The 15,702-nt window shown below is 40.7% G+C and overlaps 1 protein-coding gene across 1 annotated transcript; it reads right to left on the reverse strand.

Moving 5' to 3' along the window:
* Positions 1–813: 813 nt before the first annotated feature.
* Positions 814–15,696, reverse strand: APMAP (adipocyte plasma membrane associated protein). The gene is made up of 9 exons (XM_009894860.1): positions 15,683–15,696; positions 12,463–12,579; positions 9,317–9,432; positions 7,417–7,509; positions 5,341–5,457; positions 3,885–4,059; positions 3,300–3,434; positions 2,726–2,918; positions 814–1,668 (listed from the first exon to the last, which is right to left on the reverse strand). The coding sequence occupies exons 1-9, from the start codon at positions 15,694–15,696 to the stop codon at positions 1,459–1,461; spliced, it is 1,170 nt and encodes a 389-aa protein (XP_009893162.1). The 3' UTR covers positions 814–1,458.
* Between the last annotated feature and the right edge of the window lie 6 nt (positions 15,697–15,702).

Raw genomic sequence — 15,702 nt, forward strand, 5'->3', positions numbered from 1 at the left:
AAAAGTCACTGACTGGAAAATATCACTTTCATTTGCATATCCCTTCATTAATAAAGACTCACACAGAGAGCCAGTGAAAGCAGGTAACATTTTTAAAATCATCTTCCCCTTCTCTGGTGATTTTCATTATATATCAAGCAAATCTTGACTGTTCCCTTTTCAAAGGTGAGGATATTAAGCAATAGTGTAAGTTATGCTTGACTATCACCCAGTGGCAGAAAAAGAGAGAGCAGCTGTCTTCAGTCCCAGAACATGAATCAATACACTAAATCACACAGCTGCTGAAGTAACCCCTTTAGTTCTTCAAGATGCAAAATCTCTTATTTAAAATGTAACAGCAAACCCCTTCCTTTGTAGTAGTTGACAGAAAAGCATTCTCTGGATTTACCAAGCAGAGCATCTGTTAATAGAGGAAGTAAACCATTTCATCTGGAGATGCCAGAAATGACCCATGAACTACTATCGCAGTCCAAGATTTTCCACCAAAGCCTTCCTCGTCCACTGTTACCGTATTTTACAGGGGCCCTTTCAATCCACATCCATCTTCAGGCACCAACCTTCCCCAAAACCTTTACCACTTCTCCATAAACAGCATGCTGAAGAGGATTCCTGCAGCCGGCCCTCCTCCCTCCCATGTCTCTCAGGAATGGCCACCTATGTAATTAACAGGAGACTTACAGGACCTGGTAAACACAGAGGAAATACTACAAGTGACCCTTTTTGAACCCACTGGAACTGGTCTTTAATAACATAGAAAATGCAACTTCCATTCATCATCTGACTACAATGCTATAAAAAAAACACAGGAGTCCACAGATAACGATCAAATTTGATTCTGCATGTTGATTAACAGTTAATTGTAGTGTCTGATGTTGATTACACAGGCTGGAATTGAAGAAACCCAAATGGTATAACTAGATTTCCAGGCATGTTCCGGATGTTGCTGCCTCTACCACAGCACCATGGTATGACATTAGAACACGCACTGTAACCACTCCTAAACAGGAGGCTCTAAAACAGAAATAAACACATGCAAGACATCCTCTTCAATCCAAATCATACACAATTAAACTCCATACATCACAAATCCTTCCAGTGTAAGAAGACATACAGTTGCATTAAAGGCGACAGATAATACCTGTTTAAGATGACTCCAAACAGGGCTGGGCATGGAAAAGCAATGGATTTTCTTTAAGGAGCATGTAACCGTATGAAGATGCCCCACCATGCTCCTCAGATGTTAATAATTATGCATGCCCACTCCAAAGCAAGAGCAGTCAAACCATGGAAGAGGACAGGTACAGCAAGCTGTACGTTTTCCTATGGCAACAGAACAGTGCTACTGCATGATAAAGACTGTCTTTCACTTTTTGTCCTTGGTCACGCACTGTCTCAAGCACGTTTTCTTCGTACCTCTAGAGTATTATAGGACAGTGGCACTTTATTATGGATGGTCAGTTAAACATGCTGAAGATTAAGTCTGCAAATAAATGGAGACCGGAAGGAGCCCAGGTAAAGATATCCATTGTGCTCATGTGCCTCGCTAACATAAGCTACCGTCACTCCATTGGGATCATGAAAGCTTCTTTTGTAGGATCCTGTCTCACTAAGTTCAACCACAAGGCTATATTTGGGCACAAACTTTGTCACGGTTTCCTGACTCAGCAACTAAAAGAAAAAGAAAAGAAAAAAAGAAAATTAACAAAAAGATTTTGTTCCCCACCATTAGACTGCAAGACACTTATGCAATCAAAGACCATTCCATACTCCTTCGAAGAAGCAGCTAAGAACATAAGCACACATTTTGAGTAAACACTATTACACAGGCTTAACACATTAATAACTGAAAAGCCAACTTTAAAAAAAAAAAAAGACAACCAGCGGAAGCATACTCTACTCCAGCACTGGGCTGAAAGGATGTCCACGCAGGAGACATCAGCTTGTTTTAGCACAGCTGATGTCAAGCAGCAGACATCACGCTCTGCTCCCTATAGCATCAGTTTAAGGCTCCTGCACTGCACCAGGACAGAGAACAGGTTTTACAGAAACAGTAAAGAGTTTGTTTAGCTGAAATGGCACTTCCATCTTAAAGACTGCTTGTTCGTTTTTTTTATTTTTTTTGGAGAACGGAAGTAATTTCAAGTCTTTGTATTGTATAAAAAGCACAATGCTGTTTCTTTAGCATCAGATATCCCTTACAAAATACATTACTCTTGTTCATCCTCATCCTAAAGGCGAGTGTGATGTAACAACAGGCACACTGAGTGAGAACAAAGTGTCACCTAGCAGCATACATAACATACACCCTGTCTCCTGGGATGCCTAGGGTAGTCATTATAACAGGTCAGACTTCCCAAATACTCTATGGACACCTGGCAATAAGTAGTTTAAGCACTTCGGGTACAAAGGTGAAGTCTTCATATATCCAAATGTAGATCCTGTGTTGCTGCATGACTAGGGCAGAGATAGTCCCCTTTTCTTTCCTGAGATCAAGATGGAAGGCAACTTAAGAGATGTGTACCTGCTACTCAGAAAAGCAAATGTTAGTTTTACTACCTATGAATATATAAGGACTGTTCTACCTGTGGACAACCATGACAGTTTTAACCATGGCACTAAAAAGAATTTAAAAATCTTGCCATGAAGAGGAAGAAACAGGACAAATGAATATTTATCACTTCCATTCCTATACTAAAGGTGATTTATTAATTTAATTTTTTTTTACCTTAAATATCATCCTTTTAATCCATGGTTTTTCAGACAAGAAATCCAACAAAGAAAATCCAGGATTGGGCCGGACAGCTGACATAGCTACCCAATATCCTCCAGAGCTGCTTAACCTGATATTATCTGGAAGACCAGGCATATTTTCAACAAACATATCTGCTCCACCTTTCATCAGCCCAGACACATAATACCTGAAAGTTATAGAGTATAGGATTAGGACATCTTAACTCAAGCAGTCTAAGTAATAAATAAAAGGCCCAAAAGAATTTCACTTAAAAAAAAAATTAAAATAATTTTTTTTTTTCCTTATTTTGGTACAGGGAAATAAAGCACAGCCATATTCCTCCCCCTAAAAAAGTCAGCTTACTCCTCTATGCTCAAGGAGCCCATGATGGAAAGATTATGCAGTCCATATGTTTACAGTGAAAGAAAAAATTAAGTATTGATGAAGGCCACCTTCTTTGCCATTGATAACTAGGCATGTATAAAGCGTAGGGCTTCTTTTGTTATTCAACTCATTTATTTAAACAATATCTAAACAGAGAGTAGTAGTAATTTCAGCAAAGTCTTACCTCCTGATTCTAGCCATGGTTGTCTCCTGCACCAGGACAAAGTCTTCTGCAGGAGAGAGCTGGACACCATTGGGAAACCTCAGCCCCACCATTAAGACTTTTACTTCTTTTGTTACTGTGTCATATTCAAGCAGGCTAAAAAGAAAGCATTATATATGGTTTTGAGTGAAGACAAATACGCATTCATCTTGGTCTCATTCTCCAGACATTCTATGTTCTCTCACATGCACTTCACTTAAGTTAAAAAGGCAGAATAGCCAGGAAGCATTTGTTTATTAACACAGAAGAAATACTAAGCCACTTGAGATTGGCAGCATGAAGGATTTAGGCTGAACGTAATGCTAACACTTTCCCTTTTAAAATAGGTGTTCCATGCAAGTCCTCTTGACAGAAAAAGGAATGTAATGTATTTCACTGCAGGTCTCATTAGCAACATTGACACATTCTCTCACCCTCTCCTGGGCAGTGCCGTGTTTGCACAAGTGGTTTATAAAAAGAAAGAACTTGAAGACCAAGGAAGTGGTGAAGTCCATTCCTACAGCTGAGCTTGCAATAAGTTAAATGCCTTGGGGAAGAGATACTTGCCGCCCATCATCTGTGCCTTCCATAACCAAGAATAAGTAGTCTCGTCTTTGCCATTTGCTACTGGAGTCAGTGAAGTAGATTTTCCTCCCATCCTGGGTCACTGTAAGATCATTCACAAATGACAACTTCTGACCTTCAATTAGTGTTTGGGTTGACACAAGCATTTTCGTTTCACCTGGTTACAAAAAGAATAAGAAGAAAAGCCACACAAGACAAGCTTTTGTATGCCCTGCCATGGAAACGAGTTAAATACTAACACGAAATTAGAAGGCACTTCATATTTTTTCCATTCGTGCCTCTGTTAAATAGTGAGGTTTCGGGTTGTATGGAAGAACTCAACGCTGAATGTGAATGACCAGAATAAAAAACTCTCCAGAAAAACTGAAACAGTAGATGATGTTCCCTCTTGACAAGTGCCACACTTTTCACATTTCTGAAGCTCATATGCAACCAAGTGCAAACTCAGGTCCCAACCTTGTAGAAAGATGCAGGTAAGCCAATCACTACTTCCTCTTTCCCCATAAATGTGTAGGAAGAGAGAGTATTACTTTCTAAATATTAAAACATCAGCAGGTTCACTAAACTGCTCTGCCACATATTACCAGGCAAATTATTAAGGTCACATCTCTAAAAACTAACCAAAATCTATTGAAGTCATCTTTGGGCATGGGCTTTGGGTTGGTTTGTTGCTTGGTTTTGTCATGACTGAGCTAATATGGCAGCTGTCTGCCATGAAAAGGGGAGACCTTGATCATACCCTCCCAGAGCCACACCGTCTCAGCCCTTCAGTTACATATCACCCAGGCATTTGGCCAGCCTCCCTCTCCCCTCCTAAAGCCAATCTGGAGATGTAAACTGTTAGAAAAAAAATCAACCCTACATGAAAGCAACCATTGCTTTCTGACAGCACAGCTCCTAAAACTGAGATCTGGGTCAGGGATATACAACAAAAGGCATGATGCAACAGTGCCTTTCTCAGAAGCAACAAGCCACTTGATCTTCAGCTGCACCAAAATACATCTTTCTTCACTTTCCATAGATGGCGGTTACAGGGAAGTTAAGAGCTCTTCACTACACACAGCAAGATCAAGACAGAAACAAAAGTACAGCAAACATAACAAAAAGTTTATGTAACAGCAATTTTTTTCCCCCTTTATGAAAACTGAAATGGCTATGCAGAGCTTTATTCATGGATCCTGAGGTACCAATTTTGACAACAAAAAGCATATGTCACCAGAAGATAAGCCACTGGTAACTCTGATCCAGACAAACAGATATAGAGAGGAAGGGATTGTTACAAGAAAATAAATATCAAGTTCTTGCACGATATATTTCATCCAGACAGCTCCAAACCACTTTACAAAGAAGGCAGGCATTGTTTTGCCTGCAGTGTCTGGCGAACTGCAAATGAAGCCCAGATTTGTCAGTGGAAGAGAACTGAGCAGAAACGTCGTACCTGTACCAGGATTAACTTCATAGAGTCCATAATAAGCATCTGCCACAAAAAGAGTGTTATTTGGCCCAACTCTGATGCCCAGCGGTCTTCCACACGTTGGCTCATCTTCACGGGTTCCTTAGGAAACAATTTTAAAGTGGTTTTCCAAATAGAAATAAATACAAGGCACTCAGGCTACCTCCATAGGTCAAACTTTAACAAAACTCTACAGCCAGCACCACACACATTCATTAAAGAAATGATTCTTACTTTCCTAGGTGTGAGTGAAACAGATATCCCCATGTTTTCACCAGTCTAGACATAATCCTATAATTTGCCAGGCAGGTAGCTAGGTAACAGCTGGCCTGAGTAGGGCTGAATGTCAGAAGACTGGATTTAACTAAATGCTGCTTCTCAGAAAGGATCAGTTTTACTGTGGGTTTCTTTTTCTTTTCTTTTTAAATTAAAAACCCACATACCTTGGAACTTTCTTTTTCTGTAAAGTTCTAACGCTGTCATGAAACAGCCAGTTTCTCAAGACATAGACACTGAAGACTTCTATATGAGGAAGAAGGGGAATACTGCAAACCTGAAAAATTTGTGTCTGCTTGAGTCCTGAAAAACTAAGACCTTCAGAACATCTGTAGCTTGACAGATTAGAAAGAGAAACTTCTGGAGAGGGTAATCAGCTACAGCCTTTCCATTTCCCTCCCCAACTCAAGGAGGGCAAGACAGAAGCCTAGGCTCCCCGCTACCTCTTTGGCCCCAAAGAAATAGGACACCATAATCTCCCCACCTCTTCCATGCTGTACGAATCCTACGGAAATGAGCAGTGGCAAGATGATTCTTCATATCCCTCCCAACCCACACTCATACCTAGGCAGCAGCTGGAAGTCCAGCTTCCTATCAACTAGCAGCAGACTTTGTGGGCTGTCCTACCTGTTAGGCAGCTAAGACAGTGCTTCCAAATCAGCCCAGAGACTAATCATGTGAACATCCACTTAAAATTACACATCTAAAATGACAAATATGTCAATGTGAGCTACATAAAGACAACAGCACTTCCTGCCCATAGTTTCTGCCTAACTGGCAACCAGTCCAGGGCTGCAGAACCTCATGTAAGCTTCTACATCGTTAGCGTAAACAAAACCACGCACAGACCCAACACACACCAGCCAGGCTTCTCAGTACTGAGATGGCCAATGTTAAGCTTCCCCATAGAAACAGTTCTGTTAATAAACAGGCCACTACCAATTTTTTCCTCACTCAGTTCCAGAAATCTCATTAAATGAAGCAAATAAGTGGTTCAGAAAGAGGAGGGGAATTCAACAAGAAATAACTGTAGTTTACTGGCGAGAAAACAGAAATATCCTGACCAACGGAAGATCCCCTCTAAAGCAGGTGGCAGCCACCACAACCCCCCACTGTACTTACAAACAGAGGAAGGGAAATCAACAAAATGCAAGGCAAAACTCTGTAGATGGGGAAGGTGATACTTATTTTCAAAAATCTTTCCCACTCACACAGTATCTCAGAGTTCATTCACTCACACTTGTTTAGGAGTCCTCAGTTTTTATGGGGTGGCCCTTCACCTCAGAATCTTGCTGACTTCACCTTCCATAAATATTAGGCCAGGTTGCTGCCCACTTTTTTCTTATTTAGGATAGGTGCTTTTTCTAGATGGACTAACAGGAAAAGGAATGTTATTTGTCATGCACTTCAACCTTGTCTTCCTCCCAGCATTAAGATGCAGGATCTTCTACTGACAAGTCATTCATGCCGCAGCTTTGTAAGAGTGCAGGCCTTGTAATCATGACGTAAAAACCCCACATTCCCAAATTTTACTGCTGGGAACAGCGTCCTTTATTATCAAGAGCACTCATTCCCATTCCTTTGGCCCTTTGTTCTGCTGTTCCTTCCAGCGCTTATATACATATTTCCACTCATACTTCATTCATACAAATATTAATATTTCTGTTAAAAATCTCTACAAAGGAAGATACACGCTTGCATGAGCAATCCAGACAGAGCACAAGTTTAATCAATATAGGCCCTGACCCAGACATTTTCAGGTACACTATCAGGACTGTCACTCACCACAAGGACCATGACCAATCCTGGCTATTGTTTGTATTTCCCCATCTTCAATTTTGACAATCTTCCCGTCAGCTGTCCCAGTAAATAGCACATCTGCAAAAACAACTGGTGTGATTAGCTTGATCACAAAACTGTAGTGGTAAACATCCTTCTACATGATCCTTCTACTAGCATCAAGTAGAATTCATTTTCAAGATAAAGTAAAGTAATAGAGTCTTCTTCAGTCATAGCAAAAGAATAAAGAGGGATGGGGAAAGATGAAGGCAAATAAGAGTATTCAGTTAGATTTCTTCCAACTCAAAAAGAAAAGGAAGGATTTCAGCCTTAGGAGTTATGAATATGGGATATGAAGCTTTTCATCCATAAGTGGTGCAAATCTTTGGTTTAAGGTGGATGTAACAACTTAACGGCTAGTCATTGCACTGATCCCTCTGCGCAAATTTCTACATCATCATAAAATGTGACTAGGCACTGCATCGATCTTACCACTCCTCAAGGAGAGACTGACTAGATAAAACTTCTCATTCTGATACAGTCCATATAGGCCGCTGGACACCTGCCAATGCTTATATTGTATCAGTTCAGCAGAAGAGTTACAAAAAATGTAGCAATCGAACAGTCACCCAGACCAAAAGCATTGCCAAATTACTGTATTCGTGCCAAGCCATGTGACAGCGTAAGACAGATTCAACTGAATACAAACAACACACAAACTTTTCCATATAACCAAATTAAAGACCGTTGAATTAGTAGAGCCCATTGCTTGGACTTTTCCATCTCCAATTTAACTCAAGTTTTTAGTCTGCTAAGTACACTTTTAAAAGGGACTAAGACGACGTCAACATTTATTCACACAAAACTTATTCCCAGTCAGGTTGCTTAGTTCACCCATAGGTCAGTTATCCCTTGCAGGAAGGTTTCCTTAAAGAGTTTCCAATGAGACTGATGAAACTAGGTAACAGAAAAGAATCAGTAGCTTCAGGTAATCACTTTAGCACATAGTTAACACAGATAGGTAGAAAAAGTGTAGTCTAAGGAAGAAATTTACAGTAGCTTCTTGCTGTGTAAAATCATTTTTTAAAATCTTTTACTAACTTATTAGAAGATATAGCACAAGGAAAATAAATTATATGGCTACTGAGCACCTCTTGTACTGAAGGATGTTTCAGTAAGGGCCTCGCCTGCAACTCCCACACCCTTTTCTTTTCACATTAAAACAGTTAAGGACTCATGTGAAGAGTAGTTTCTAGCTTTATCCGCTTCAGGATACAGGGAACAATCCCTGCACAAAGCTGGTTTCATACTAAGTAGGTGTCATGCCATTACAAGTCTAGCCACCTCATTAAGAAACTGCTCAGGGGCAGCGTGGGTTTGTGATTTCATGAGAACACACGTGCCGTAAGAGAGAAGTATAGGACGGCACCTGTAACGCATGCAATGGCGCTAAAATGTCAATATGTTATTTATCAATTTGAGATTTTTTTTGTCACATTTAGCAAAAATTAAGACAGAAAAACTCAGCTCCCCCAGAGGCAACAGGCATTAAAAGAGTAATTAGTACCCTGTAAATATTAATTCTCTGTTAAGAGCTAGCCAAATGAAAAATGGGACCACTCCCTCCAAACGTAAGTAGCCCCTGACTCCATTGCTGAGGCTTTTAGTCACGGAAGGTAGGGATTTTTGATCCGACAACAGGATTTATTTTATACTGGCGAAAGAAGAGAAGAGCAGTATATAGAAGCTGGGGTTTGCTGCATAACACAGTTATTTTTAAAAAACCGTGCATATTCAGAAGAGCTTCCAGAGTTTATTACCTAAGAGCTATATTGCTGAACAAACCCTTATCAATGGAGCAACACTTAAAGACCCGTCCTTAAAAGCTTATTTAGTCAGTGCTTACCCCCAATAGTGACAATGGACTCTGGTCCGACCAGCTGATTTTCCCATAACCGCTCAGCTTTTCGTAACTCGATATTGGGCTCTAGCACACCCGTCAGGAGGGGAGGTTCCTTCAAACTGCAAAACAGAACACAGACCTCATGATGCTTTGCACAAATCTGCCAACACTCTTGAGCAACATACTGGATGTTTTTTCCCCTAGCTTGCCAGCTCCTGCAAACCTGATCTATGCTTTACATACAGCGTATTTCAAAACAGAAAACACAGCTGACAAGCTGGAAGATTGACTCTTGTTCATCAAGGATCGCAATTTTCAGGTTCTGCTGATCAGAAATGTTGCAGTTATGTATTCCTCAGACATATCTGGAAATCGATACAGCTTCAAGTCCAACAATACATTCCCAGTTCATCTATTTTACACAAACGCAAAGGATTTCAGCATCGCCACAACACAAAAGAATAACTGCTTTCTTACTCAGCTGAATGGTGTTGTTTGTACAAGAATATTTCTCCTAAGTAGATATATGCAAATTCCTGAACAAGAAGATTTTAAAATTTAAAAGCCTAACATTTTACAGTACACTGACATCTGACACTGCATAGCATTTTCATCATGGAGAAAAAATACTTTTAATTACTAATTAGTATACAACTACTGAAAAAAAGTGTTCCAGTCGTTTGAGCACTAGGACACACGTGCTTTCATACCATACTGAAACATGTATTCTTGGTTCATGACTTCAATGCATTCCCATAGATAAAGACCAACCCAAAGGAATAAGTTGCACATAAACTTAAAGGGTATTGAACTGAAATCTCAAAATGACAAAATAAGGACTTGCATTGGACCTTATTCACATAAATAGCCAGGTCCAAGCCAACTGCAGTTCCAATTAACTAAGAGATATGGAGAAGGGAAGTAGTAAGATGCCTACACAGCTTCAACTTAAATACCAGGCTCCAAAGTACTATGCTTAAAAACTAGCCTTAACTGTGCTGACAAACTCAAACATGTTTCAGTCTCTTAGGTTCTTAAAAACACACACATAAATCACCTCAGTCTCCACGAGTTAAGGATTTCAAGTTATTACTAAAGCTGCATACATGCCCAGGGTGGTAAGCTCATTAGGTGTTCATTCACAAGAGTATACTAAAGCTCCCTAGGCCAAGTTTTGAAATACAACCATAAGGAAATGCCTTCCACCTGTAGAATCTTAAAAAGCTGAGGTTTGACTCCAAAACCTGCCCAGGTTCACAGGATCCAGGACCTATTTGTCACCAACAACATTGCAACTCTACTGCTCATATGGTGAAAATCATCCCAATTTCAGTGACTGGGGGGGAAAAAGTGAACTGAAATTGCAAACTAGAAGAGCCATGACAGTTGAGAAAACCAGGTTCACAAGACAAATAATTCAGAAGGAGAGAAAAACACATACTTTTATGTGTCTGGATACAGACAGCAAACTTTCATTTAAGTACATACTACTGCAGTTGCAAAGCCAACTGAATTACTAGCTCCTGTCCGTAGAAGATCTACAGCAGAGATGTCTTCACAATGCTAACACAAATTTGTTTTCCACTCCTTCTTCCAAGTGTTACAGAGTTTCAGATGAGGATAACAGGCTTCAGATACGGAACTCGTTTGCTGGGAACTTTGGAAAGTTGTGTTTGCAAGCAGAAAAATCTTCCCTGGGATCAATATTATCCAAGACAGGCTCATAAAGCAAGAACTAGAAATGAACCACAGTTGCAGGAATTTCACATGGAGTTTCACAGATCACATCTACTTTTTTCTCCCCCTTCTTATTCCTCATTATTTCTAGTGGCTTACAGGAATGGTATCACTACTAGCAAATGAGATTTCTACATGTTCTTTCACTGAAGGGATTGATTCAGACAGCATTTACCTCGTTGAGCTTTTTCAAAACCTTTCATAAAACAATCACACAGAATCATCCTAACTACTGCACAGACTGGAACCGCTTCTGGCAGTGAAGCTAAGCAGCTAATTAAGAATGTACAGCAATACAAGGCAGTGATTTAGGCAGGAAGGAAAGTTCTCCCAGTCTTGTAAAAGAAGGGACTTAAAGTAAGAAATGTAAGCATGCAAAATACCATTACCCTGGCCCAGAATTAGACCAGGACTATATAGTAGAAAAAGCACTGTAGACATATCCTATTGGCTTTCAGAATTATTGCTCAGTTGCAACATATTTCAGGGAATTGGGTTTTGTTAAACCCAACCACAGCAGAAAGCATTTCATCATGATTTGCAACGAGGCAGCTTACGTCTAATAGCCTATTGGCAAGACTTGTAAGTACCACCCTACCACATTAACAGTTTCTTTCAACTCTAGAGATATTTACAGTACTGTTCTTCCTTTTCATTAAGGAATTATAGAGTTGATCATACATATTTAGCAGACTGAGCATTTTCACTTACTTCAAAATGCCAGAAGCACTAAACAGCCAGACTCCGCTCTATGCTAGCGGTCAAAGTGTTTCACACGCAACGTCTCCCAACACTGGTCACATCTCAAATAGCTGATTCACTGTTACACTACACATTTGATACAGACCTCAATTCAGATGTGTATGAAATCAGGCGGGGCAGAAATCACCTAGCTGCACGACTTTATGAGATCTGCATTTAAATATAACATCACCATATGGTTCCGCTGGTACAAGGCGCCAAATAAACCCGGTCGGGTTACCCATTTCAATTTCCATCCTCAGATAAACAGTTTATCTTTGACAGAATTATAATAGCAGGGGTACAGCTTAGTCCTTAGTGAAAACACAGTTCTTCCCTCACAGAAGGCAAGAGCACCCATAAGTAACCACAGGCTCCACTGGCAGCTTGGACAGCAGAAAATAATTTTCTAGAGTAATGATTAAAGAAAGTAGTTCAGCTCCTTCCATGATCGGTAGTGACAAAAAACTGCACAAGATGGCTCAGAAACAGACGGGGTACGCGAAGCAAGCCATGGCAATGGACAATAGGGCAATCACCCTCAATTTCTTAATCCAGTTAGAACCACTTTTCACAGTTGACTCTTGTTTGCTGAACGCCCCCCCCCAACAGAACACATACGAGAAGTTATGCTTCAACAACATTTATTCCAAAACAAAGCAACAATTTACCTTATAGGCTGAGGGTCTATAGGACAATCCAGTAGAAAGGTTACTCCAAGCAGGGGCACAGTTACAGATGCAGCCAAAACCAAGAAGGTAACACGGAACACCTTGCTGCTGTAAGTACTGCCAAAAACAGACAAGAAATAGGATTAACATGCTAAGCTGTTTTAATATACAACAGTCTTTAAAAATTCTTTAATAGCTTATTTTCTTCACAAACGGAACCAGAGATACTTTTGCCCGACCACCATCTTGAATGACCTTTTGAACTCACTGGGATAAGAGAAAGGCATATTTATCCAGTCTCAGCTTACTGGCATCATATGAGGCAGAGTATTCTCATGTACAGGCTTCATGCATGCTAAAAGTTACAGCTGAACAAAAAAAAAATCCAAACAAATCAAACACCAAAACCCCATGGAATCAGTGGGAGGTGATGTTTGGTTGAGTTATTTTTTAACTTCATCTTCAGTTTTGGCAATGGTTTCCATTAGAGGAAGTTAAATGAATGCTTGCTTAACTTATTGAACATTGATTTGAAACTCAAGCCCCAGCACACAAAAGAAATTAAGTATCTTCTATTTACCCATCAAAGCACAACAAAAAAAGTAAGAACTGTTCTTCCACAGGAGAAAAGCAGGTTTTGTTCTCAACAAGTTGAAAGGCATCAATCAGGCATTTGCAGAGGAAAGCACAGAGCCACACTCAACAAATCCTAGCCTTGAACTGGAAAAGCAGGTCCCACAATTTCAGGTACTCTGAACCATTCACTGGCACAGCCAGCCAGTCTCCTTGTAGTATCAGTTAAATAAAGGCAAACAGTGCCTGATGGTTCTGCATTAATCCTTGGACCACTTCCACTGATTTGCCCTTCATAACCAATCATGCAGACAGTAGGAAATATGAACGACTGCCCAGAGCACAAATATCACAACTGGGGAGCTAATGACATGAACTTGCAGTACTGATCTCAGCATCAAGGTAACCTTTGGGATTATCAACTGGAACAGCTAGGACAGAACTAGGCCTGGATTTGGTCACTGCTTGCATGCACAGTGTACAGAAGTTGGAATCTTCATAATCCATCACAGCTCTTTCCTGATGGCACAACTGCTACCAGCCCTTCTCCTCTGGCAGCAGACAGAGGCAGTTAGGATGGAGGCATGCCCCAGTTTCCCCAGCTCTGCACAGTACCTGACGGGCCACCACAAGCCACCACGCAAATTACCAGGCTGCACCGAGGTGACTGCTACAAGGATGCTGACAGCCTGCCATGACAAGAGCTGCCGCTTCTGCTAGCCCAAAGCCACAGACAGTTCAGCCCACTCCAAGAAGTGGTGTTAGCACCGCTGCTGGTCACCAAACTTTCCCCAGCTCTCCCAAGGCACTCTCCACCTGAGACTAATTCCTTTCCACCAGCATGCCTGAGTACTCCTGCTCTCAGATATATTAAAAAATAAATTTTACTTCTTGCACTCGAGAGCACAGCATTGCCATCATGAACTGCAGCAGTGTTACAGAATTAAGACGGTCTCCACCTGAGCTGGACCAGGCTGGGAAACTGCTTCAAACAAGCCTTCTCATCTGCACAGACCTCTTCATACTTCTCAAGAGCCAGACTGCCCTTGTAATTAATTAGAAGAATTCTGCACTTCCTGCTGTAACAGTAGACGTCCTGAAGAAGCAACAACCTCCCAGTCCACTTCCCCTTGAATTTGGAATCAAGAGCGGGTGGTAGAGATATGAGGTGATACCCAAGTTTACACAAAGACAAAGACTTCAGCTTTCAGCCTTGTCCTTCCACTGTCCTTCAAAAAATGAAGGCTCAATACTATAAGATTAAAAGTAGTATCAGCAGACACCTAAGCATCCTCGTGACAGCGGAGAACAGCTCACACAAAAGGAAGCAGATGAAGATGAATGAGAATTCATCTGCCAAAGCCAACTTAATTAAAACTCCTGAAAGCATGATTTAAGTAAAGGTCATATTTGTGATCCTCATTCAAACTTGCAAGGATTTGACAATAAAGGAAAAAGGCAGGAAGAATGAGGTGACAAGCAAACTCACACTTCAAGCCTGCAAACTGCAAAACCTATTTTACATACTGCGGAAACCACAAGAATTTACATAAAACCCAAAAATTTAAAAAGTCAGCTTCTCAGAATCCTTAAAAAAAAGTAAGCAAACAAAACATACTCAATATAGAATACAGACAACTCTAAGTTACTAACTGGTCACTGGAAAGAATCACTGAAGTAATGGTTCACCAATACTGATTAGCAAAACAAAAGTCCTTCGCTAATTGTGTCTCTGATAATTAATCAGACATGGACTCCAGCTACAATCTCAATAATGCAACTTACTAGGACTCCAGCTATGATAATGGCAATTTAGTTGTCACTAAGAACTAAAAAGAGAAGCCATTGCACCAGTTCTTGAAGACAGACAGGAGGCTTGCAAGACGATGCTACCGGTCACCATAGCCAGGAGTCCAGGCTGCCTCATCCTCTTAGCAGAACTACTGGAGGGGCAGAGGGGAAAGCAACTGTCATCAAGAGTTTCTACCACAGGTCTCAGCCAGAAAGAGGGCAGCCTCCACAATTTCTTCCACTGGTTTCATGAAGGACAGTCTTATGAAGGCAGGACCCATGGATACTCTGGATCATTGCTGGAGCCCTAGAAATTCAACTGATTTCAGCAAAGTTACCAAGAGAGGATAAAGCCAGAAAGCTGTGAGCTGCTGCTGCTCTCCTTCAAAAACAGGGACTATGAATGCAAGCCACAGCCTTCCATTCTGATGACCCTGAAGGGCAGGGATAAGAATCTGGAAGGTACTCAAATCAGAAGAGACATAGCAGATGGTGAACCAAAGCATTACAAGCCATCAACCACTTTATTCAGTGGAAGGCAAAGCAAACACCACCACTTTCTTATTGCAGCTACTGCCTTTAGTCACACTGAAGCTAGTTTTGTATAACATTCCTAAACAGAAAATTTTGAATGGAATCTTCTTTAACTTAGAATAACCTTAGCGGCAAACAAATGGACTGTTTATATCTCAGACACATACAGACTAGTCTTTAAAATGCAGATTACTCTTTAAACTATTGGCAAATATAAACAGACTAACCGGAGTTATACAGGACTTAATCACACCCACAATAAATCTGTGCAAGCCACAACGGGATAACTGTTATTTCTTTACTAGCAAAAGATAAACGGTACTTCAAAAGACCCATGGCGGG

This window comes from Charadrius vociferus, unplaced genomic scaffold (assembly GCF_000708025.1).
Source record: "Charadrius vociferus isolate BGI_N301 unplaced genomic scaffold, ASM70802v2 scaffold411, whole genome shotgun sequence".
Taxonomy (NCBI): Eukaryota; Metazoa; Chordata; class Aves; order Charadriiformes; family Charadriidae; genus Charadrius; species Charadrius vociferus.

Bases quoted from the DNA above. Each gene is read 5' to 3' on its own strand.
- APMAP (XM_009894860.1), bottom strand. The intron at 7,510-9,316 runs GTAAGCACTGAC...TTGTTTTTGCAG, and splicing joins GTCCATTGTCACTATTGGGG to ATGTGCTATTTACTGGGACA. The intron at 3,435-3,884 runs GCAAGTATCTCT...CTTTCTTTTTAG, and splicing joins GAAGGCACAGATGATGGGCG to CCTGCTTGAATATGACACAG.